We start from the raw sequence: 26,385 nt of genomic DNA on the forward strand, positions 1-26,385 counted from the left end.
TGCTGATCTGTTAGCATAACAGATGTCATTAATTGTCAGTCAAAATAAAGCTATAAAATCCACAGTTGTTTTTACAGACCAACTTCTTTAATGATATATACCAGTGTTATACTAAGCTTATAAAATAAAAAGTTGTCTGCATGTAAATACAAGGGAGACATTAAGAAATCAATAGTCATCAGGACAGGGATTTCAGTTCCTGTACAAATTTAGAAATGACTCAGGAGAAGATAAATTAACATACATGGCTGTGACAGTATGAACATGGGTGTAGTCAACATGATCCATTTATTGAAAAAAAAGAGAGCAGATCAAGGATTACGATATTAACAGGAGTTCCAGTCTTAAATGGGATGTGAAAAAGCAAACACCACACGTGGATACCGAGGCATTTTTCTCAAGTATTCGATTCTTTGGGTGAGTTTGGAGCATCAACGATTCCCTCTCTCACGATACAGAAACGGAGGTATTGACAGCCTTACCCCAGTATCCCGACGTACAACGGGGATAGGATGTCCCACATGTAGCCTGGGGGGTTAAAGAGGGCTATAGGTTGGGATGGCTGTGAGCACGTGAAATACGGGGGTTTTAACGGCCCATTTAGCAGTAGTGAAACTTTTGGTTTTCAACTGTGCCTGCCACTTATACTTCCTAAAAAGTCACATGAGTAGTTAACCATGTTGTCCCACATGTATTGCTTCACAGCTTTATTTCTGCAGTTACAAGCAATTCAAAACTACTAACTGTTAGAGGCAAGCCTCTTAACGTCTTATCAAAGAAGATCTGTCCATCTTACCTCAAGACAAACAGTATTGCACTTCAAGATTATATTAACTGAGTTACAGAATCTCTTGTAGGACTGAAGCATTACTTACGCACATCCATTGCGCTATGTGTCTGCTTAAAAAGATAAGCAAGAGAAATTAATTTTAAATTAATACTGCAGGGTACTGTGAAGATGACAAAGTGTAGGCCCTCTGTGTATTTGTATTTCTAATGTTTAAAAGGTTCTTCCATTACGAGGCTGGTTTAGCACAGCGGTCGTACAGAACCGACCGTGCCCTTTTGCTGACTCAGTGGTCCAGGATCCGAAGATTGCCAGATACGATTTTGTTCTCTAGTAGAGCTCCAGCTGGGATGTCAATTCTGTCGCCGTGATTTGCGATGATGATAACTGTTCCCTGGATTTGCAGAAGAGAAAACAAATGATGAGAAACTTTGTTGACTTGGAATGATTTCAAGTAGGGTTGCTTGGAGGACCAGTGAAGTGTCAGCTGTAGCACAGCCGCGTCCTGGATGCGTTTAGTTGATTGTTCCTGCATAGACATCTTCCCCCCTCCTGCCCCAACGGAGATTCTTAACAAGCAATATTGGCAACACCGTGATTACCAGCATCCTAGATACGATCAGCTTACAAGCAGAGCTGATGCCTTCTTTGAAGATACATGCTTGCTATAAGCGTTTTTATCACGTCTGCTTGCTTTAAGGTGCAAAAAAAGCGACCCACATCAGTACGTCTCGCCACAGCTCACCGTTACGGCTATAAGGCAGATGCTGATACACAGAAAGAGCTGGGAACAGCCACACACGTGCGAGCGTGCAGCCTGAGAGTAGCCTACGCCCGTCCAAGTGCTGGTTGTTGCAGCCCCACCTTGCACCGACCTGTGGCAGCAGCTGAGCTGGCCTAGACTGTCAGGGACTGTGACAACGTTCTGCTAGGGTTGGCCAGATGCCAAGAGAAATGATGATAAACTAACTTGCTCAGCTCCAATGTTTACTACTAAATCAAGAACCCCAAACTGAGAAAAAGGGGCCTGTGGCTATAAAGCCAGCTCCGGAGGTGGGGCGGTACGTGCCACATAGAGCTAAAGAACAAAGACGCAAGCGCTGTTTTGAACGCAGAGACAGGAGGTCAGTGGTGTTTTCAAGGTTCACAGACAAGCCTCCGCTCTCCCTGGGACTATACAGAGAAGCAGCTATACTGGTAACACCCCGCACTCATTCATAAGGGCCACTCTTCAGTCTTGGCCTCCACGGTCCTTGGGCTGGTTAATTCCTAGGAATTGTGCTTCCCTGGACTGGGCGTACAGGCACTGACTTGGGCAGGATCGGTTACCAAGGAGCAGAGAGCAGTCATGTTTATTGCAGGAGCATCCCCATTACACACTCACCTTTAATGAAACATTCTTCCCAAACGTAACATCACCTGAAACCGTAAGATGATCCAGCTCCAGCATATCTGGAATACTTTCAAACCTCCGCAGGTAATCTTGAACCTTTTGGAGAGAGGAAAGAATAGAGACCGTTTAAATCCATCTGTGGATGACAAGCGTGGGAGCTTCCTGAAAACTCCTGTCAGGGATCTTTCTGGAATCTACATCTGATATAACAGAAGCTGCTACTTGGAAAGCGACACAGCATTGTCATTTCAGTCGGAGCTAACTATGAGAAGCAGGGAGGGCAGTATCCCACCGAAGCTGGACAAACTCTAGAGAACACACACAACCCAATTCACCCTTCCGCTTCCTCGACTGACGGGGTAAAGGAGCACCAAACAGCAGTATGTCATTATGCACGCGTTAAATAGTTTGTATCCTACCAGCCTAACAATTCTTTACAAAGAGCAAAAAGGAATGCCCAGCTGGGCAGAGGTAGGTAAAGTAAACCTCCCTTTTAACTAACTTACTTATTGCTAGGGACTGTATTTTTGTTCAAAGAGAGAAAAACAAAGTATAATTATAGGAGTTTACCTTTGTGAAAGAACTTCCCAGTTTGACAAGAGGCACTGTTGGAAATTCACGCTTCTCGCTCATCGTCAGAGATCCAGCATTAAGGCTATACAAATTAGACATCACAAGCAAGAGATCTGATGTGGTCTTAACAGGCAGAAAACGACTACGAGGTACGTTTATCCCCAGAGAGTTCTCAAAACTCTTAATAGCAGCACCGACTGCAGTCTCCAACTGGATAACATTCAAGCCTCCATCCAGAGTCTGGAAGAGAAAACTCAACGTAAAAGACGAGCAGCAGGTAACTGCACTCAAAACTAGAGACGAGCATAAGTCAGAGCTCTGCGTTCACCAACAGACTGGCTCCCTTTCGAAGGCAGCAGTCTGTTTAGTTACCTAGAAACGAACAGTTCTCTTGCGTCCGTTTCCTCTAAAACCTTCCTAGCTGATTACCTTTGGGTTAACAATGATCTCCATGTCAATAGCGTTCTTCTCTTGCAGCCTTTTAATCGCAGACAGAGCGATCCACAAATTGTTGGTATTGAATATTTTGAATTTTGACACGGACTTGAATTCATCCACATGTGCTTTTGGGACCTGAGCTATCTCCACCAGCCGCAGCTTGTTTTCGTATTGCGTAAGCGTGCCACCCTGCAAGGGTCAAAGAAGAAGTTTTACGTCCTGTTCCTGAGACGCCAGAGAAACCCTTCCTGCGCCCCAAACAAACAGATGCACTGTTTTGTTGGCATTTAAAGTTGAACCTCAGTGAAAACATGTTGCTTGTGTTCAGCTACCAGGTTACTAATTATAGAGTATGTTTAAAGTACAGTCAGAACTGTCAAACGATCATGTTTCAGCATTCCAAGGCCGTTAATTCTTGTCAGGAAAGTTGTTGAGAATCTTTTGCAATTGCTGCTGTTGTCAAAAATCACCTTCAGCAGTACTCTGCTAGATTACAGAGCAAAATCTAAATTAAAGCTAATAGTTCTGTATTTGGGGCACTTACTGGAGAAACAAGTGGTACTTCAGTAACCTGAACTGTATTCTTACAGCGCATTTCTGTGGCTTTATAGGACTAAGTCAGAGCTTTCTTAATATCTAATGAATACAGAGAAGATCTCATTTCCTCCCCATCCTCATATTTAAAAGAACAGTGGCAAAGTACAGTTATGGGACAAATTACTGCATGCCAGAAGTATTTGATACAGGTCATAAACATCTGACAAGTTGTCAAACCTGGACTTTGCACGAAGTCGGGTAGTTGGGGCGGGAGCAGACTGGCAGCCACGCCAAGCTGAGTTGTGCAACGCACACCTTGGCAGCTGGGTAAGGAGCTTAGGCAGTTTTCAGTCAGGAGAGATACAACTGCTGTATCCCGCCCCTCAGTGCTCTACTTTTACCATCCCCGAGCTCCTCCCCCGGGTAAGTGACAGTTTGGAGAAGGTATGGAGGTTGTGACCTGCACCCTGCAGAAACCACTTGCGTTTTCAGTCATCAGTCAAGTCCGGGCTGTCCTTGCCTGCTGTTGCCCAGAACCTAGATCCAATTTGGTCCGTGAATTAGAACTTCATAAACTTGCTGATTTTGTGCATCTCAAATTAGATCACAGCTGATGTGTTAAATGGTGCCTGAAATAGCTATAAGAAGATTTGATGTATGTCTGAATTCATGCATACAGAAGAGCCAAGAGGCTGAGATTTTCACCAACATGCCAGGCATCCGGACAGACTTGCACAACTATTTCCCTTTACCTTCACATCCGCCCTGGTTTTGTTGGTGACTTCCATGACAAATTCACAGCGTTTTCCATTGGGTGGGTTCATAAGATGATTAAGAATGTAAAGGTCCACAGTGGCACCCAAGTTATCTATATTGGATACAAAAATATATTCCTTCCCCTCTCCGATAAGGTTATCCAGCAGACCAGAGTTATAGAAACTGGCGTAGATATCTCCATGGCCTGGGGGATACCAGCACTCCGTATTCTCTCCTGAGTAAGATACATCCTTGGCTATTGGCAGCAGAGTTTCCTTGTTAATTCTAGGATACCTGGGAAGACAACGGGTGTTGTTAAGTTCTCACCAATGTCGGACTAGCACAAAGAAAAACAAAATACAATAGTAAAGGTGCAACTACACGGGCTTTTCATACAGCTTTTGAAGAGATGCTTTCTAGGTTAGTGCAAGTACTCCGAATTGAAAGACCCATCCAAATACTGAGCTATCACTGAGAAGCTGCAGAATGCAATCTCTGATTCAAGGCTTTAAAGCCACAGTTCTCCAACCATGCTGTAAAACAGCTTTCCTCTGCCGCGCAGGTTCAGAGCATGCCAAGCACGCCTCCGACATCATCAGCCACTTGAGATTAGAGTTTGTTCTTGATAAGGAAGCCCTGTTCTGTCTCCCTGCAGAGCCCAGGTACCCTAAAAGCAAATTCAGGAATCAAGTGACCAGCATCCAGTACACCATTATTCCTATATTTCTTAGAAACTGTGTCCCCCGCATACCCCTCTCCCTCATTTTAATACATTGCCTTTGCCTCTGCTTAACACCCTTCAGTCTTTCAAAAAGGCCCAAAATAGAGACTGAACATGGGAAGAGAAGACACTATTGCTACCTCAGCATCTCAAACTAAAAACCCACACCACTTGGAATATGGAGCTAGTTTTTCCTTTCACCCTAAGTGGAGAAGTTTTTTCATACCTGCTTTGATTAAAAGTATATATCTTCACACGGCTGTGACTGTATTTCTGCAAGATTTTCTTTGTGTCATCATCCGTGTTGAAGGAATTCATGAGAACAAGAGGAACATCGGTGTTGTAGGATTTGTTTAAATGCTGAGATGGGAAAGAAACGGTAAATTCAGCATGTATTATTAGCTTTAACTCCTGACACCTAAGATTTTGGGAGAAAGAGATAAAACAGACTGGAAATAATAAACGCATGAGATGATAGAGAGATGCGCCTATGCTGACAGAAAGGATAATAAATCAGGTAAAGAAAACCAAATCCTTGTTAGCAAAGATAAGGCCCGCATTAAATAATGTATAATTAATCTTTGTTTTTAAATCTGCATCGAGATTTAAAATTTGAAAAGCATGACACCACAAATTTATTATTTTAAATTTTAGGCTACCGTTGATTACAAAAGGCATGTTTTCCCTCAAATTATTAAAGTCTGTCAGGGTGGACTTTCAAAACCTTCTCTGCACAGTAAGCACTTTTGAGCCTTCTTGGCAGGCTGAGACGGACAATAGGAATGAAATGTCACCATGTTAATCATTTGGGAATCCGTAGAACGGAGCTGAGGTACACAAGAGCATGTCCATGTGCACAGCAAAGGCAAAAATCAGAAAACTTGACAGCATTCCACCAAAAACAGAGTGCGCAGAAAAAAAAAAAGATACTTCAATGAGTTTTTAAGCTTTGTATCACGTATTTGCAGATGGCCCTTGTCTGCTGGGGAGTGTCTGGGATCATTACCCTCTGGTGGAGTCGGAGACTTCCACAATGACCCTTTTGAGAAAGCGCCCGCAACACCAAAGGATTAGGACTGCATTAGCTGGATATAAATTTAAATCTGCTATAGAACTGTCTAACACACATGGGAGAGTCTCTCCACACAAACACCCTGCTGAGGCAAAAATTGTTGGAGCTCCAGAAACCACGGAACAGGCACACCCAATTTCCTACTCTAATGACCATCTTAATTATCTGCTGTAAGAGGAATATTCTGCACTAAAAACATAAGCTGAAATGTCCTCTCTCAACACCAGCAGCTGTTATTTTCTTTTACTTTTCTTTCTTCAGAGGGAAATGCCAGCAATCGCTTCCAGCATGAGTTTTAATTCGACAAGGAACTGGGAGCTGCTGTGAAGAGCTCTGTTCTAATGCACATAAAAAAAGCTTTTAAAAAGCTAAACTTAAACTTGCACCTGGAGGAGTCGGAAACAAGCCCAGGAGTTAGCCATGCCAGGCCAGCTCTACAACTGGATTGCTTGTGTTTCTGGACACAATCACCATTGTCTGGGTTGGTGTGCACACACTGAATTACGCTTGTGCTAAGATGTGTGGAGTGGACAGAGGTCAGTTGCCGATGGCTCCGTCCCTTTCATCCCTCCTCTTTCCGAAGCAGTTCTCCACCACTAGCACTGTGACAAGACCTCATTTCCCTCTCCTCTTCCCTTTGGCAAGCCTCCACTGTGATGTCTCTAAAAGGGTCACACAGGAGAAGCTCAGTGTGTCTTGCTCCCTCCAATGTAGAAAGAAAAGTCCATCAAAAGTTACCTCAATCTGCTGAACTGTCAGATCCAAGAAGGTGTTCTCGTTCCGCACGCCGATAAGACTTTTTGGGCCTTTACAGCCCATGCTTGTGCCCAAGCCGCCATTTAGTTTCACAACCACCAGCTTGTTCAAGACAGAAGCAATGTTATCGGGCAGTCCTCTGGCCTTTATCTTCTCATAGGGCTGGATCTGTAAAAACAACCAAACAAAACAGCAATCAGATATTTGGAAGGACATCGCTTTCTCCTAAAACCTTTCAAAACTTAAAATTTGGCAACAATGACCACACTTGTTTATATGATTTATGATACTAAAGAACATTTGCAAAATGAGTCTACAACAACCTGATGTTACAACACAACCAACCCCATCTGTTACTACAATAACCTCTTTTCTTGAGAAGTTCTATAGACTTTGCGACAGTAGTCACAATCAGCTTCATCCAGATGAAAAAAAAGTCTCTGTCTGCTCTTCCAGGTAGAGGAAACTTAATAGTAAGGAAGAAGTCAGGCCAGTTATGCCACTTACCACCCTCCTCTTGCCTTGCAGGAGGAGAGGGGGTGTCCTTGTGAGCCCTCTAACTCACTTCCCCAGTACGACATCCCCCTTCAGCCAGACCACAATTTAAGAACACAGGCTCTGCATGCAGGACATAAAACTTTTCTTCCTTGAGCAGCTTAATAGCAGACTTTTTTTTGGTACTTTGCTCTGAGGTTGTCAGAGACAACATTCTTGGCAAAAGGTTGGTTCTCTGACTCAGTTTAAACCAATTTTTATTCCACCTACTAGTCCAATATAGTAATTCATCTCTCCCAATAGTGTGCTACAAAGTGGAAGAAAGTTCCTAGTTCTTATCCTGCTATTTTCAGGATGTGTTCATCCAGCTCACATTATACCTTGCAGAAAGTCTTCTACCTTGCTGACAGCTATATCCTACAGGTTTAAAAACAGGGTATGGGCTACATTTGGGGCTAGCGATGGAGAGCAAAATCGGGCTTGCAATAACAGCGTGCCTTGCATTAGGCATTGCTTGTCTCCTAATCCAAAGCACTTAAGTCAAAGAAATAAAGGTAACAATGCAACAAGTACCACGCCAAAACTGTTAGAGCAAAATCAATACAATTCTCCTTTAAGGCTGCCCTTCTAGAGATTTTCTTTTGAAGAAAAGCCTTAGTGTTTCAGTGCCGCGTGTATTCTAGCAGCAAGAAAATGATTGTAGTTCCGATAAGCGGTTTGTGATATCCACACCTGATTTCCAAAAGCAAATACATACAGAGTAGTTTTCAGAACGGTGTTTGCTTTGGGCAAAGTCAGGCTGGGGTTCAAATGTTAATTCACATTGCACTGGAACAAGAGTCGTATTTCTTACTCGGGTGTGTGGGGGCAGAGAGGAGAGTTTGTGCAATTCCAGCATTCCAGTACGCCACAGGCAGCAGATTAGAGCAGATCCCTCACATTAGGGAAATTCTGCCTTACGCAGGATCTGGAAAGCTTATGGTATGTATTTGAAGATAAGATAAGTCACAGTATAATGACTAACTAAACTCTCATTACTCAAACAATGGAAACTGGTCCAGGAGGAACATCTCGATGCAACTGCTTAAACTCATTCCATTTAGAAAGATTTCCCAATGCATAAGATACGTACTCCAAAAAAGCAAGCGAGTAACCTAACTTGAAAGCCCTGCTTTCTCACTAAAATATTTTTAACTAATATGAAAACATTAAATATAAGAATAGCACCAGATTCCTTGTTGAAACACTCTAGCTGTTAAACATTAAAAATATATGTCAATGTTGTGACTTAATTTTTGGCTCAGTGGGCAGTGTTACTGGGGAACAAGACAAATTTCGATAGTTTTGTGATATGTACCCATCAAAACAAAGATATGCAACTAAAATAATGAGGCTTGATGAGTAAGCCTAGTAATTACTTTCTTTTAATGCAATTTTTAAAGCTACATTCTGCACAAATGCCAGGAACTTTGCTGCTTGTTTCTGGCAGGTATTGGGAATACAGGTACCTCCAGACTACACTGTGCGCAGGAGAAAAGGTAACATCCAGAGTCGCTCATGACCCTATACTAAGATTTAACCAACACATTAAAGATAGAAATGTTTCCATCTACACGCTCTTAACCAAGTTCTTGCATTCCTGCCTACCAAGTTCAGACTTAACTGTACTTCTCCATGTTTCAAAAGCAGTAGAGGTTCCCTATGCCAAAAACCCCTGAGACAGCATATGCAGGTAAGGAGCTTTAGGAGTAATGCACAGACTATCCTAAGTGTAAAGTTATCGTCACATTCAAGATAAAAACAATTTAGCTTGTAAGAGTAAGAATGAAAAGGAAAATTTTACTCATTTAAGCTACCACTTTCCAGCTAAGTCACAGTCGCAGACATGGTAGTTAATCAGTTTTTATTTGATGCTTTCAGCGGGCTGGAAGGTAAAAGTGGAGTTATCATGGCTCAGGCATCAAGCAGTAACACAATCACTGCTGTAGTCATCTGCTAATAAGTCCTCCTTAGAGAAATAAATTAACTGATTAAACAAAGCAGGTGATGTTGGCATGCTATTTCCCATTTAATCTGCAGAGAATGCTAGCCATAGAAACAACATGCCATTTTAGTCATTGACCAGCACACAGATTTGTCAGTATGCATGGATCAATAAAGGACAAGGGAGTGGAAACTTGCCAGCCAAGGCTTTAACTTGAACGCTAACCTTCGGACAACCAGAACTTTGATCCCTAGAAATTTACTTACGTCACCACAATTTGATTCACACATCTAAGACAGAAGGTTTTCAAACAAGGTTTCGGGGGGGTCCCAGCAGTTTGACAGTGTCTCAGTTTCGACACTGTATCATAAGATTATGAAATAAACCACAACACTTAAGACGATAATGCATTACTCAAGTGGCCCATGGAAAAAGTATACTAAATCAAAATGATGGCTCTGGATTTCTGCTACCTTGAACTGAGAATGAAAAACAGGCTCCTTCCTTGTTAACCAGCTGGTTAAAAACAGCTCTCCAAGATAGTTTCATTAAAAAGGCTGACAGCTTTAAATGCGTGGCTTAACTGATAACTTCACAACTCGTTATGAATAATTTATGCAAATTCCTATTATAGACCAAATATGTTACTGGAAGGTATCTTAATTGGACCACTTTGCTAGGGAAGCAATATGGTAAAGTCTTCCCATTCCAGCCTTCTCATGTGAGGGTGTGACAGCATTCATTTTAGGCAAAAAGGTTCTTTATCTGGCAGTATCAAGAAATTAAACAGCTGTTCTAATCACAAACGCATCTTCACAATTAGTCACATAGTGCCTAGAGATAACAGGATTGTGCCGTGTATTACTCCAAGTAACACAGGCAGGGTATGAAATATTGTGATCGGAAGGGAAATACTCATCCATTTTTGCCTTGCCTTTTTCTCTCCCTCGGATTTACTGGTTACGATCTCTGGCCAACTGCAGCCTTTTTCCGCTCTCCCTTTTCTACCCCAAACCCTGGCGCAGCTTCCTGCCTCCAGGTTATAAATTCCGCTCAATTGCGTCATCCAAAGATGACAGAAGGTTGAAATAAGTAAGGAAAGAGACAGCTGAGGTTGATAAGAGGGAAGAAGGTGGAAGATAAGGTGACAGCTAGAAATGAATGGGGTCCCAGGGCAGGGGGGGCAAAAGACCCTAAACCAGACCTGAAATATCAGGAAATAAAACACCAAGTGAACTGCCAGTTTTCCAGTACAAAACTCTACCACCTTGCTCAGGCATGAGACTTTGCAGAAGATAACAGTGATGCCCAGTAACACAAACGTAAAACCACTACATCTTATCAAAACATTCCTCTCCACATTTTAAATTTAACAGCAGCATTTTGGAAGCATCTCCACAGTCCTACTTCAGCAAAGGTTTAAAAGATGCGTAAGCCAGGATAAGCAAAATTGGGAGCAGCCAAATGTGGCACCAGAACAGTTCAAGTGTGACTGAGCCCTGGGAAAGAAGCCCCATCACAGTGCAGCCCAAATGCCTAGCCTGCCTGGAAGGGAGCAGCCTGGCAGCAGCTCCCGGGAGGGCCGTGGTGGGATCTGACCCTACACCAGGGTCTGCCCCATGCCAAGTGTGCTCTGCCCTGCGCCACAGTGCTGCACCCTGGGGAGCAGGCACCGGTTCCTAACCACAAGCTCCTCCAGCAGCATCTGCCCTTAGGTCTCTCTGAGGCAATGGTCTTAACAGATTTATTTTTTTTTTTTTATTTGGGTTTGTGCCTGTAAAGTTGGGAGCTCAGCATCCTAGAAGATCTACAAAACGAGTTTGTTTGGGCATTTAGGCAGCAATCTGTTGTGCCTCTTTTAACACAGAGAATTCATTTGTAAAGTCTAAACAACCCACAAAATATTTTTAAAAAGTTTAACTGCACTCAGACTTTTGGTAAATAAACAGCAACATCTGCACTTACATGAAGTTGTAATGTTACATGGGGAAGATGTAAAATGTCTTGAAACAAACGAGTAGCTGTTGATTTGCTGGTTTTTGAAGTTGCATGTTCACCACATCAAAGATGCGCAACACATCGGCCTTGATGTCTCCTGCTGCTTAAAGGGGTGAAGAGGAATGAAAGCAGGCCCAACCTACTAATGGTTGCACTATTTCTACAGGGCTTGTACTCTTCCTTCCCCCACACCAAAAGTGGTGGGAGGTGGGCGACTGGAAAAGTCAGATCAACAACAGCAGCTTAATAAGGAAGACTAGCTGTAAGGTGAGAGACTGGACCTATCCACCTGTGAGGTCTGAAGGAAATATCCCTCCCAGCTCTTCTCCGTTTAGTGAGCCTACATTTCCCTAGGCATTCTCAAATACTGTTCTTCCTCCCCTGCAAGTGGAGCTTGCTCTCCATGGCCCTGAGTTGTGTTCACATCATCCAAAGGTTACTAAGCTACTAATACTTGTCACTTGCATCTGTCCTGGTTTCCAACATAAAATTCTGCCACATGCATAAACAACTGTTGAAAGAATACCAGGATAAGAAGGTTACTAAGTTGGGGCAGCCATGGCAACGTAGATAAACATCGTGTCAAAGCCACTTCCTAAATACTCACATCTACCGATCTCAAAAAGGACCGTTTCAGATTGCCCACACAAGCACTTTATGTTACAGAGGAACACTAGAGCCCTTCATCAGGAAACTTATGACTGGCAATAGTTATTCAGCTAAATTAAGACAGAGAAAGCTTTCAAGTCTGCAGAGTTGCTTTAACTTAGCTGAGAAGCTAATTTCTTCCAGGAAGTGAGATGCAGAGAACTATAAGACTAATATTGCGGGGGGGAAGACAACAAACAGAAGATATACATACAGGGCCTATCATATACGCATGTGCTGTGTGTACACACACAAGCATACTCTATGAGCTAGAGAAGGCTCTCCTAAAAATATTCAGAGATGACAGTAAATAAGGACTAGAAAAGTCAGCTGCTTCAGGTATGAGGAAGTGGGAAAACAGATTATACACACAGTACCTTTCCTTAGTTGGACAAAAAGGCCGGGTGATGAAGTCTACTCAAAGGGAAGCTTGTATGGCAATCTTCACAACAAACAAATAAAAACCTTATCACTCACATAACTCTATCTCAAGGGATTGCCAGTCAGCTACAGCTGACCTGAAAATATCATGAAACACTGGAGGTTTATGGTGCTTGTCACCAATAAACCCAAAGTTCCCGCATGGCATGCCCTCCATAAAACAGAGGCAACTGACCTAAGCAAAACACTGCACAATGACAGCAGCAACAACAGCTCTAGCAATTAGTTATCAGCAAGCAGTTCTGCAACCAAAAAGAGGCACACGCTAGACTGGTTTTGCATCAGCGATGCCTTAGCATCCCCAGATGTCTCTGTTCATGCAACAGAGCACATCAGCACGACTGAAATAACCCATACCGAAGCTAGGTGCAGGCAGTGCTGCTGCCCTATCAGAAAGTCAGCTATTAAAACAGCATCCAACACACTTTCTGTGTGAAGACTTCAGCAATCCCTAACAGGACTGCGTGGCAAATGAGATGACTTCATCTGTTCCCGCAGATCACTGCTTCAGGCGGTCCAGAGCAGGACGGTTGCTGCATTGGCATCACGCTGCCACAAACACTCACTGCCCTGAATGTTTTCTGAGGCTATAAGGAATTAAGCAGGTGCGAGAGAGAGAGAATCTGAAGGTCATGGAGGCCAGTAACACCTGGATCAAAACCACAGCTTCAAGCTGAGCTGTAGCAACAGGTTTGCATGTCAGATCTGGTCATCTACTCATTGCAGATCCAGGGGATAGAACAAGTCAAAGGAACCTTTAACAGAACCGGACATTTTTCATGTGAGATTATCGGTAAGTGGAAGCTGGGGGAGGATGGAGAAAGGAAGGATACAAAAAACTGGACTATTCCAGTTCCAACTGGAAACCGCACCATTTTCACCAGTCATGCCAAGCTCTCACAAAGAGAATTTAGACCTTAAGCACTACCTTACAACAGCTATAGCCGTGCCAGACAAGAATAACTGAGGCACATTCTATAAGCTTGACGGAAAATGATTTTCATGCAGGAGAACTCAAAGTCCTTTGCATCTCATGCATCCCTTTCCTTCATTTTACCCTTCCTTTCCATTAAAAAAAAAGATTACATACAAAGAAAAACCTTTAGCAATCTTCTAGATACTATGCAAGGATCTTTGATATAAGCAGCTTTGCAGAAGGTTAATATGCAAAAATCAAACAGAACTGGAGCTTTTTGATCTAGTGCAATCCCTCTCTTATTCCAAATGCATATCCGTTCAGGAATACCATCTGTTCATAGTTAGTTTATTCTATCCACAGTTCATTTATTCTGCTGTATTTTCAAAAGGAAACATGCAGAATAAATGAGAGAGGCAGGACATGGATACAGCGTTTCAGTGTTGCAGGATGCATCTGAACAAACTACCAAAGGTAAAAGATCCTGAAAGTTACCAGCATGGGTTTGTCAGAAAGGCAGGGACAGTTATACAGCACAAGGGGTCATGAACATAGGAACTGATGGCAGATATCCGAGCAGACACTGAGAAGAATTAACACACATGCACCCATTCCCTCAGTTCTTACCTAAAGAGACTGTTGCCCAAACTACTAAGCACTTTTTTTACTCTGTAACTACGCTGATCCTTACAATCCCCGCACCCACAGACCCTTACCTCCCAAAGGTCAATACTGAAATGAGTTACTCAAGGGTCAGGGTAGCTTCACGCTGTCAGCCCAAGATTGCTCTCAAAAAACCCACACAGTGCTGCCATTTCAGAGCGTACATGCAGGAACTTCATTCTAAAGTTCCTAGAACTTTCAGGAACAGAAGTGTGCAAAAAGCAGAATCTCACTGTGTTTCGTCAACAACAAAGATTGTGTTTATGTTGGGTAGACACCCTTAAAAACAACCCTTCTTCTCATTAACAAAGAGATGATAAACACTGATTTTAATGTACTGAAGGTACATCAGAAAGCTTAACTAACGATTCACTACCCAACAAGAACTAGAGCAATTTATACTTGGTGTTGGGTACAGTTTGGGAGGGAAATGTGACTAGATCCTTACTCCCTGCCATCGCTTCCCATCCACCCTAAGGTCAATACCGCTCTGTATTAGATTGCAAATGGATTTAAAACATTTAGGTTTGAGCTTTAGCTGGGTGGGATGCAAGTCACACCCACAACGTTCAGACGCTGTCTGAACAGCCAAAAAAATGATTTCAACTTTCAAGTCTCACTACGTTCTTCTTGCATCGCTCACAATATAGCTCTCCAAAAAGAAGAAAGTCTGCCACTCAGTTCAGGGCTAGACTGCCTCAAAATCATTTGCTTTTGCTAAAATGCCAACTACCCTTCTATGCCTTCACTATCATGTCTGCAACTAGCTTACGCAGCGCAGAGTAAAAGCCTGATGAAGTTAACGGTTCCATCCAGGCCCTCCATCAAGGATTTAGTTCATTGGATGTTGCATCAGCTACAACACAAAATTTATAAAACTTAGCCTCACTGAATATTTCAGTTTCTTTTGGCATAGGCATTGGAAATGACAACTTGGCAATGAAGCCCTGGATCTTGAAGGGTCTTTAATTCAGAGAATAACAAATGTCAAGAACTCAAATTCAAGCAGGATCCTTGAAGCATCAGGAATGCCAGATGCCAGTGCTATCATCTAGCAGTTCCAGTCATGTGTAGGCTCTAATATGCAGAACTACCTCATCACCTATGAGCGTACACACAAGCCTAAGAAGTGCTCCACAGTAATAAAAATCAATTCTTGCTCTAAGGGTTTGGAACAGTGGACTTGACAAGTGTGTGCTGATGGGGAAATACTTCAGGAACAAAAACGGGCCAGAATGAGATGGCTTACAGATGCATGACTACAGTGTTACTCATTTGAGACATGTCTCAACACTGTGGTTCGGGATTGTTCTAAGATGATATATCTTCTTTTGGTTTTGCAGACAATGTCACAGAAGTGATTTCCAGAACAGTTTGCATGAGGCAACGTTAGGAGTTAGACTAACGGATTTCAGCATACTCCTACTGCAAGGAAGTTTGGAAGAGTTTGTCCAGAGACGGACAAAATGAGTATCAGAGCTGTCATCATGGGTAGACTGGAAAAGAATACACTGATATTAGTCAATATGTACTTACAGAACAACAAGGAAATATTTACTCAGCACCAAGGGACAGTTTAAAAATAGCACCAAGTGAACCCTTAAAACCTGCTTTCAGAGTTGAAGATTAGGAAAAGATTTTGCTTTTGAATAAGAGCATGACATTCTTTCTTTTCCTTCATGATATGGTTCACTGAGATGACAACTTGAGCTGCAGACAAGAATCCAACCACCGGGGAAACAAAACCTTTAGTAGGCAAGCTCCTTTCACACTCACATTGCTTCGGGTGCTCTCTTTACATCCTAGATGAGGTTTTGCATCACTGCTCTCAGGTTAACTTGATCACTGCAGTTCCCTCAGAGGCCTCCCAGCAGGACTTTGCTATTGCTTCCAACTCAAACAAACAGATCACTGCAATCTACATCAACAGGATTAAATTACACTGGCCATGTCCACATTCTTTACCTCCTCTCCTTGTTAACGAGCACTCTAAGTACACTTTCTTCTCTGAAGACTGTAACAGTAATGGGTCCTAACTATGCCAGCTATCACTGTAAGCCTTTGGACACATGGAAGCAAAGCATCTGGAAGGAAAAAACAAGTCAGAAGTTTACCAATACAGTGTGAAATGGATTCACTCTTCTGTTATCATTTGTCTGGAGCTTACAATTTGCTTGCCCATCGGTAAAAACATGGAGGTCAGGGATGAAATCTCCCATTGCAGAGAAAAATGGAGGAATATTACAAGACAATCATTTCTCTTTCAATTTACTGACAGGAGCCTTTACTTGTCAGTACATGCTTCAGGAAAGAACAGAAAGCTACATTCAAAGAACAAGTACAATGGATAACACATTACGATGACCCATGGAAGTCTGATCAGAAATTCTGTTCCTGCATAGCACAGTCCCATGACATTGGGCAAAAGCCTGAAACACCTTTCCAACCTAATCTGAAAGCCAGAAGTAGCTTACGTAAAATAGAAAACTAAAAGACAAAGCCTATAAATACAATAAACTATTCATGAACTTCAAGCTGTTAGAAATAAACAAACAAAAAAACCAACAACTCCACACTTTGGCACATTTTTGGGTGCCTTTTTTTTATAGATACACACATGTGTATGTCTGTATGTGTGTGTATATATATATATATACACATATATATATACACATATATATATACACACACACACACACACACATACACCTAAACACATACTTTGATCTCTACTAGGTATCAGCTAAAGGTTACACATGCCAGAATTCTCAGTGCTTTGGACTGATGAAGCAGCAAACCAATTCTCCAAAAGAATCACAGGCAAATAAATTCACATTGGGGAGAGCAGGTCATTGCCTTCTAGGCCATGATACGTGTAGGGCAAGATTCTCAAAAGCAGCTGAGCACCCCACCACCTCATAAAACAAGGTTGTCCGAACAGGCAATTATACATCACTCGCAAGATTACGAACCAACTTTCAAAACAAGTCTTGTGTGTACCATCCTCTGTGCTGTTCTAACAGGACCCGGAGAGCACACTATGAGGTTTTATAGCTAAGAGAAGAAAAAAACTCAACCAGAGCTGAATAAAAGCACTCAGAGAAAATCTACATATATTCACAGACGGACACCTGTCCCAAAGAACTCAGTACTGCAGTCTTTATTCTGAAGCCCTTCTACAATTGTCACTCTTTACCTCTTCTAAAAGCTCCTACTGTTCTTACCTATACTAGTTACACTGATAATTCTGGAATTCTGGTCTTGAAAAAAATCAATTTTTATCTCATAATTCCACAACTTATACCCCTCAGCAAAGAATAATTTGGGAGAAGTTATACTGCAGGTCAGTTGAAAAGGGTTTCATGTAAGACACCTTTCACTTTCCACGGTATGTCCCCTACATGATTGACATATTAAAAAGGTGGTGGCGGCGGGATAAATACAAGCAGGGTTTGAGGTTGGCAGGAAAATGGAACTCATAGTCCGGGGCGGGGGGGGGGGGGGGGGGGGGGGGAGGGGGGGGAGCAGAAGAAAAGAAGAAACACTCAAGAACATTAAGTTTGCTCTCAGTTTTTGAGAGCGCTCAAGCCGCCTCCTGTCAGATCAGGAAGTTTCTAATTATCATCTTATCCCAGGAATCCTAAAGCAAGAGATATTTATTATGAAGTGAAGGAGAGATGGAAGGATGTTTGTTTGCAGGTATTTTTCCCTAGCTTTCTCCTGTGACATTTATCAAGTATGATTATTTGATTTGGAGTTTGTGCTAGGAAGCAAAATTTCCTCCAAGATCATGTATGCACCTCACCTAAGCCGAAGTGACCTGATTTTGCAGGAGTCTTACCATTTTGGGTTTGGTTGTTTTTTCTTTTCGGTCAAAAGTTGCTACGCAGCTAAGGGACACAGATGAGAATAAGCCAGTGCAGGCCATAAGGAAGAAGAGAGATATTCTTTCTAATCTCACCCTCCTTTCAGCCCTCTGTGACCTTAAGTTAGATCTTTGTCTAACTTCCTTTTTTAAAGGGCTTGCCTTGCTTGGGAATCTCCCATCAGTCTATTTCAGTGTCTTATCATAACCCTCCTGTTTTGACATTTGCTCCCAATGTCCTACCTGGTAATTTTCAGTCCTTTACAGAACTTGCAAAGTTTTTCCGCTGAAGGTGTGCAAAACTTTAAAAGTAGACAATAGCTCTCCCTCGCCACAAAGCAACCCATTCACTTGCATCAAATTGCTGTCATTTAATCCTAGGCCTTATCTTGACACAGAGAACAGTTTATTCCTGTCATTGTTGCAACTACCTTTTTACATATTTAAAAGACTTATCACTCCCCAGAGTCTCACTCCCTCTAGACTAAAAGCAACCCTCTTTTCTTCAGCTTTCCTTGTAAGTCATGCTATCTAGAAGTCCAGTTTCTCACCTTGGCCTCTTCATTGAAGGTGGATTTTTCTCCCCAAAGCAACGCTTCATTCAATGTTACAGTACAAAAGAGAGAGAGACATCACATGTTTTTGAAGTTAAAAGAAAACACTCAACCTTGGAAAAACCCTAGACTTGCTCTAAAACAGCATCATTCTTCCAACGCTTTAGAGAGTGGCACTGCATCTGTTCTGGAAGTAAGTGGACAGCCTGCCTTTCAGCTGGAAACAGAGCCTCGATTGAATCACCACAGAGAGACTAAGAGAAACCACAAATGTGTGAGGATACAGAAGTCCCGCAATATGCCAAGATCACTACACTGGGAAAAGCAAGAATTTGTAGCACAACTACACCGTTAGTTATGCAAGAGTCAAAAGACAGCCTAGGGCCGCAGATGAATCAATAAAATGAGGTTAGGTTTAATAGGAAGTGTTTATTTCAGTACTAAGCAGTGCTGAAAAAAATATTTAGTGCTTTTTCAGCAGCAGCTCAAGTGGCAGGTTATAAGTTATAACAACATAGCTGACATTAGGAAATTGCACTCAAAAAACCCCCACAGTCAACTACTTGCTTCAGATTCCTCTCTTTTACTGAGCCGCTGTAGATTCCAGAAGTTGCTAAATGAGCTATATAACCCAGCCCACTTGCCATATGTCCCTTTCAAATTATTTAGCAGAATGGATTGCTGGGAACAGTCTCATCTGAGAGGCACAACCTTCTTTCACGGGCAGGAGGGAAGGGGCATCAACAAGGGTCCTACCTACTTCCCCTCTAACACAAGTTACCATTTACTCCAGAGAAGGTACCAAATGGTACGATGGCATCTGTCCCATTTTGTTCCCCTGCTCAAAGAACAGCTAACAAAATGACACCAAAGAACTTGATACGTATGTCAAGCAGGACCTGATGTTCAGGAACACATACAACATATGTCAATAAATAATTTTTTTTTCAGTTAGAACCCAAAGTGTTGTCCTACATGATTTTACAGAAGCATAGCAGTTATATCCATTCTATGGGTGACTACGTCATTTGGTCCAAATGGCAATTACCAGTTTTATGTTCCCTACATGCTGTCACTTCATCGCAACTTACAGAATCTTCTGGAGGTCTCTGAATCTTCCCCCAGTCCACAGATGGTCCCTTTTCTTGTAGGAATCTATGAAATAGCTTCTTAAATCCTTCCAGGTCCTTTTTAGTGTGCTACAAAGAAGAAATGCATTAGTTAATGCTGGTATTTAATGCATACCTATTCAATTACAGCAGCATTTCTACAAATTTGAAGTACAACCTATTCACAAGAGTCATTTTATCAGCACTGAAGTAGAGACATGCTAAAATTTAAGTAAAATTCTAAAAGGTACCAAAACCTCATTTCCACTAAAACTCAAGGTAGAAAACCAGCTCGGATACCTAAAAGACAAGTCTTTAGTCAAAATCATAATCATTAGAATCTGGCCCAATCTTTAGGATAACAGCTTTACCTTCCCTTTCTGTAATCCATTAAAGATTACATAGAACCTTTAATAACTAAAGATGATTAAAAACTTAATAACAACTCTGTCACCCCATATATATGGAACTGAAAGTCTCCTACTGACATTGTATCCAGGCTACTCTTCCACAGAGGATCAGGGCATGTCCTAAAAATAAGGATCGTGGTATTCTGTGACTTGTCTCCCTGTATAAAATTTGCCTCAATTTCCTGCATCTAATTTCTCATGCTTTGAGCTGCGCCCACGTCATGCTCCTTACCTCTAGCTCATTTGAAGGTGCGGTCGCAAGTATCTTATCAAGTTCTACTTTCATGGAATATTCCAGCTCTTGTCGAATGACTTCCTGAAACTGTGAAGTGCCAGCTTGAGACATCGCTTTGCTGAAATCTTAAATAAAAATAAAAAACATGGGTTAAAGGAAAAAGAAGAAAACTAACTTAAACTACAAATAGTCTTCAATTTTCTTTTAAAAATTAATAAACTCACATAATCTAGTCTCATTTTATTACTGTGCTAGCACTCCAGGAATCTAAAGGTTTTGTTATTAGTAACTTGGAGAACAGACCTTAGATTGGGGCCACAGAACAACAACTCTCCTCTCAAAACTCAAAAAAGTCCCAAAAGACCAATGATCCATCTCAAGAGGTGTCCAAAAATCCACAGCGGTACACTTCCTTGCTAGAGAGCCAAAGAATTCACATCCTACCGCATCAACATGCTTTAACAAGTAAAAGCATGAAAAAGCTTTTCACTAAAATAATTCTTTTATGTAGAACATTGTGACCAAGGGTATCCTTCTGTTCGCACAAGCAAATAAAAACATATGCTTTAATTATTTATACAGTGCCCTTTCACACGATCTTGTTTGTTCCAGTAAATATTCCCTTACTTTTTGAGTATTTTCACACTACAGCATGCATTTCAGTTACTAAGCAACCTAGAAAATTAGTCTGTCTATCACTTAAGCATTTGTTTTGCTTTTGAAAGTGATAAGCTCCATAATTGTGAAAAAGAGTAAACACACAAATGTTCTATACAGTAAAGTCCACATCACAGAAAGAAACGGGAGATAACGTGACTTTATTTTCCAACAGAAAGCATTTGAAGCAAGCGCGTTCTCAAAAGACATTCTGAGTATGTTCTCTAAAGACCTCAGTTAATTTAATTTCTGCCAAATCCCTTAAGTAATCAGTTCTCTGTAACACGGAGAGCGATGTATTGCCAAATATAGCTGGATTTTAGAAACACCCCGAATACTAGTGCAAAAAGGGACTGGAGGAAACTTTGCAAGTGAACAGAGTGATACTGCCAGAAAATATGGTTAGAAGAGGAACCTGTGTTTAAAGTTTATTTATTTAGAACATGAATTAAAAGGCTATTCTATTGAGAATGTCTAAGAAAGCCAGAGGCAGTTCATTTTAATACAGTTTTGGTTTTATTTTATTTTTTTAAGCAAAGTATTCCACAGCCTCAGACTCAGTGACAGTATCTAATCCTTGCTTTGAAGCCCACAGAAGCCATTTTCCTGACTGCATTGTTTTGCAGGTAGGGGAGGGGAAAGAAAAAAAAAAAAAAAAAAAAAAAAGAGAGACAGACAAGTGCTGCAGTGCACATACTGTGTGTGGTGCAACACAGGGGAAACGCCAGCTCAAGATGAGTAGTACAATGAACAATAGGTTCTTTTTTTAATCAAATGCTTCATTCAGTAGTAAAAACAGATAATAGTTGAAAGCCTGTTAGGTGTATTTTTCCAGGTCAAATATGTAAAAACACAGACAGCTCTTCATTAGGAAGCACCTCCTCCTACAGAACGAGGAAGTCTATACCAGCTTAATACTTTCAAACCAAACTGCTGCAAGTAACTGTCTTTTCATTCACACATTTTGGGTTGATGCGTACTGAAACACTGTTTAAACTTCCAGAGAAACAACTGCGAGGAGATACTTTCAGCTGTTTGTAATCCTCCCTGCAACATGTTGTAATACAGGACTTCTGTTACAGCCAAGAGCAGTGGCCATTTCTCACAGTTCATCAGCCCGTAAAACATGTGAACCTCCCAATATGACGCAACACATCTCAGAAGAAACTCTGCAAATATCAAGTATTCAGAGACCGTCACCGGTGCCGTTAAACACACTGGGGCTAAGTAAGGCAGAGCCAGCTAGCAGCTTCCCCAAGGCTGCCATCTAAGTAGCAAACTCTTGTTTGCTCGTATTAGCCAAAATACTTGTATCTACCAGATAAAAGCATTTAGAGAATAACTAACATCACAAACAAATCAAAAGAAAAAAGCCATCATAAAAGTAAATGCACGATAACGTCCTAGTTTGTTGGGGTTTTTTATAGCACTATAAATTCTCCACAACTTAACAAACAAATGCTAAAGGTATTTGATCACCAACGTCCTCACAGAGAAGCAAAGCAAACCTGTTGCTTTTTCCAAACACCACGTGTCAAGCACGCAGGCCAGCCAGCTAATGGCACATTTCTCACCGAAAACCAGGCCACCAAAGCTACCAGCGCCAATGGCTGCGCCCTTCATTGCCAACAGAGAATATTTAGGCTTTACGTTGACCATTTAACAACTACTGCAACCACTCAGTCTCATCCAGATTCAACACGCCAGGGCACGGTTGCTTGGGGAGAGCATTATTAGTGCTATTAGTACTATTATCACTATTATTTTGGGGAAAGAGAGAGGAAGGACATGGCTGGAGTCCATAAAAACATGCGCTTGCCTGGTGCAGGAAAAGTATCTATTCTGCATACGTGAGAATTTGAATACTGTAACTAAGCAGCCAAGAGAAATAGCAACTCAAAGCTTTTCTGCCTTTAACGTGCCACTGCAAGGCAGAGGCTTTTAACCATTTATCTTAAGAGATGTCCACCAGGATTTGAACTGGGTGGGGACCTATGGTACTCTCTAAAGGCTCCCCAAAGCAAGATCACAACAGCAGCATCGGTCCATCCGCTCCAAACATAAACGAACTCGGCGCTAATTGTTCCTGTGTCGCTGCCCCTCAGTTCTGGGGACGAAGCTGGTATTTATGCACCCCAGCCTACTGCTAGCAGGAAGACAACTGCAGTACTTTAACATGAGCTCCTGTTAAATTTAACAGGCCGGGTGAAGGTTTATTTCCCTTTTCACCCTAGCAGCAATGAGGCAGTAGAAAGGCCAGTGAAACTGCATATCTGAAAGCAGTTATTTCCTACAGCAAGTAAAATTTCCTAAGGCTATAATGAAAAGTAGTTATTGTGCATCTAAAAATCAGACGGGAGGCAGGGGTGTTGGATAATTGCAGGAAGAGATTTCCAAGAGTACATGCAGCCATAAACTCCCAAATTATTTTTAAAAAGAAATGCCTCTTCCAAGCTATTTCACAACCAGTGCCTCAGATTTCAGCACAAGCCCACTTTTATGGGATCAGTATTCTTGAACACTCATCTGAAGGAAGAAAAGGGTGGGATAAGGTAGTGGAAGACCCTCGGGGGACCGGCTCACAGAGGATATTAGCACAGAACAGAAGAGAAGAGCATGACTAAATAGTTGAGGCTTCAGAAAACACTGGGTTTTGCAAAAATCACCACCCAGGATATCTAATTTTAACATCTTCAGTAGAAAGTGCTTCCTCAAGTAGCAGAGGAAGGAGAGTTCTTTAATCAAGTTCAAGGTGGTGTCTAACATGTGGAGGGTTTCACTCAAACCCTCTGGCCCCCACTGTTATTTCTAGCACGCTTTTGTGCTCTGCTCTCACTGCTAACCTGCTGCCTGCCCTCACAGCATGAACTACAGCACATGGCAGAGTATTTGCAGGTTTACGATACATACCTTTATAACTGATATATGAAAAAACAAAATATGACAAATCAGATCAAACTAATAAAAAGGAGGTCTTCGTACACTATCAGAAACAAAATAAGGGCCAGATGTCCTCAGGAAAACTGCACAAGTACAGAACAGTGGTGACCCCTTACTTAGGCGTGCGCATGTATTTCCTTTCTGCTGTCCCTCCCCTTATCCTACGTTAAAAAGTGAAGAATGCATTAAGATTGATTAGTTTTGTTCATTAATTCACTCAGAAGAAAACTTCACTGCCTTGGTACTCGGTATACAAGCACCCAGCACAGGAGGGAGTCACGGGACAAGTCAAGCAAGAAGTCCGCCCTCTCATGAAAAAATTGGGGATCTTTGGGCTGAGGGTTATGAATTGTAATTACTTTTGCAATCCAAGTAAGCACGCAAAAAGACCTGCAGCAGAAAATTATTTAGGTCTCCTTGGAGCCAGACTATTTGCATAAAAATCAAGAAGGGTGGTCAGTAAGTAAAAACCCGCAGCTGAACTTTAAATGCCCTATCCTTGAACTCTGTGCTGAGGGTACAGAGTGAATGCCTTACCTTCCACCAACTCTGCTGAAAGTTCAAGGCAATTTTTATCCCTGACGAGGATAAAAGTCTCTTTAAATACCCACGCTATAATGCACAATGCTAATAAATATTAATTCGATTTTTAGAACTGAACATACCCACTCAGCCTTTACAAACATTTTTCTTTTCCTACTACTAGAGGCAAAATTTGTCAATGCCTGTTGGACTGAAGCATACGTGAAGTGAACCTACACGCTCGCTCGCTCTCTCTCCTTAACGGATGAGCAGGTTAGCCTGAGCTAACTCAGAAGGCTGCAACCTAGGAAGCCGTTCTTGCCAGCTGCGCACACCAAGAGTTTAGGTGTTACGGTCAGACACAGCTGGATTTCTCAGTCTAGCAGCTGATCCTCATGCTAAAAATATCACTTGACATTGGCAACATGTTTTAGTACTATTGGCTTGATAAAAGAGCACTTGAATGGTGGATACTTTTTTTAAAAAAAAAGCTCTTAGGATTGTCAAATCCTTGGTCATATTTTAAAAACTGGTTATGATCTTTACAGAAGTTTCTCCAGCTTTCAGTTTCATAAATAATATCACCTGCCTGCAAGATGGCTACCTTCAGCAGTGGGCTGAGATAAGCCAATTCTGTTTAAAAAGAACAATTCAGAATGTATTTTCACAACGTATTTCACAGCAAGGGGCTTATCCTGATAACTTTCAGAGCGGCCGGTTGAGCAACGTGGCTGGGAACACTTCCCCCCTTCAGCTCTCTGCATGTTGCCCAGGTGCCACAGGACATTTGCAGACAGTTGATGCATTTACAGAGCAAGTGTTGCACAGTCCTAGACATCCACTGGGTGAGCGACAGCAATTTCCCAAAGCCTGGGAAGGCCCTCGGTTTCCTGCAACATCCAAGTTCATATAGGAAAAGACCTACTCATGGTCTTTCTACAGACAGCGTTACATTTGTTGATAGGTCTGCGTGGGTTTATATTAAGGAAACCTACAGGCATGGATTTCATCACAAAAAGCACACACGCGCCATTAGGAATATCGGAAAGGAGGGAAAGAAAACTGCCACAGCAATGCACCAAAGTAATTTTTCTTCCTGAAATGACCTCTTGTGGGCTGGCTCCCTGTTTCGCAATAAAGGAATCTGAAACTCAGACCACGTACGCACACGCTTACACAGGCAGCGTAAAGGAGAGCGCTGGAGCCTATCGGGATCAGAAAATGCCAAAATACACTCAAGCCTATGAAAAAAAAGTGTAGACGCTCGACCTCTGTGCTCCTTCTCCCCCAACTTTAACAGACCACTTAGTGGAGAGGGGAGATCTGTGCTTGCAAGATCCCCCTGCATACTCCAGATCCCGCCTGTGCATCAGCCGTGGGTAGGAGCCCTGCCGCTACAACCGCACGGGAGAGCCGCGCATCCACTGAGGCAGGCGAACCGGGCAGAGCAGAGCGGAGCAGAGCAGAACCGGCGGAGGCCCCGCTGCCAAAGAACGAATGTGGCTTTGAGGAAGCCCTCGCACATCACAACTCGGCTGCCGATGGGGCTGCTAGACCTACCGCTGCCTGCGCTCCACCGGGCTGCTGGAAAGGAGAGAAGGAAGAAAAAAAGCAGAGATCTATGGATACACAGCCGAAGAGTCAAAAAAAAAAAAAATTACAAAGCACATCAGCTTACCTTTCGCAAAAGACGACATTTTCGCTCTTTAATAAAATAAATACTCCGCTCTGATAAATACAGACTGAACTGGGGGGTGGGTTTTTCCTCCGCCCCAAGGCCGGGAGGGCCGGCTGCCGCCCCGCGCCCCTGCGGAGCCTGGCCGCCGGCGGTCGAGCAGCTGCGCGGCGGGGAGGCGGGAGAGACGGCGGCCCCGGCCCCGCTGGGAGCAGCCCGCCCGCCGCGCTGGCCCCTCAG

The 26,385-nt window shown here is 42.4% G+C and overlaps 1 protein-coding gene across 1 annotated transcript; it reads right to left on the reverse strand.

The window, feature by feature from the left end:
- Positions 1–65: 65 nt before the first annotated feature.
- UGP2 (UDP-glucose pyrophosphorylase 2) lies at positions 66–26,356 on the reverse strand. The gene is made up of 10 exons (XM_082306523.1): positions 26,149–26,356; positions 20,349–20,476; positions 19,689–19,796; positions 7,016–7,201; positions 5,432–5,565; positions 4,481–4,778; positions 3,183–3,380; positions 2,751–2,993; positions 2,172–2,276; positions 66–1,181 (listed from the first exon to the last, which is right to left on the reverse strand). The coding sequence occupies exons 1-10, from the start codon at positions 26,165–26,167 to the stop codon at positions 1,074–1,076; spliced, it is 1,527 nt and encodes a 508-aa protein (XP_082162649.1). The 5' UTR covers positions 26,168–26,356; the 3' UTR covers positions 66–1,073.
- Positions 26,357–26,385: the final 29 nt, after the last annotated feature.

This window comes from Platalea leucorodia, assembly GCF_965183815.1.
Source record: "Platalea leucorodia genome assembly, chromosome: 3".
Classification (NCBI taxonomy): Eukaryota; Metazoa; Chordata; class Aves; order Pelecaniformes; family Threskiornithidae; genus Platalea; species Platalea leucorodia.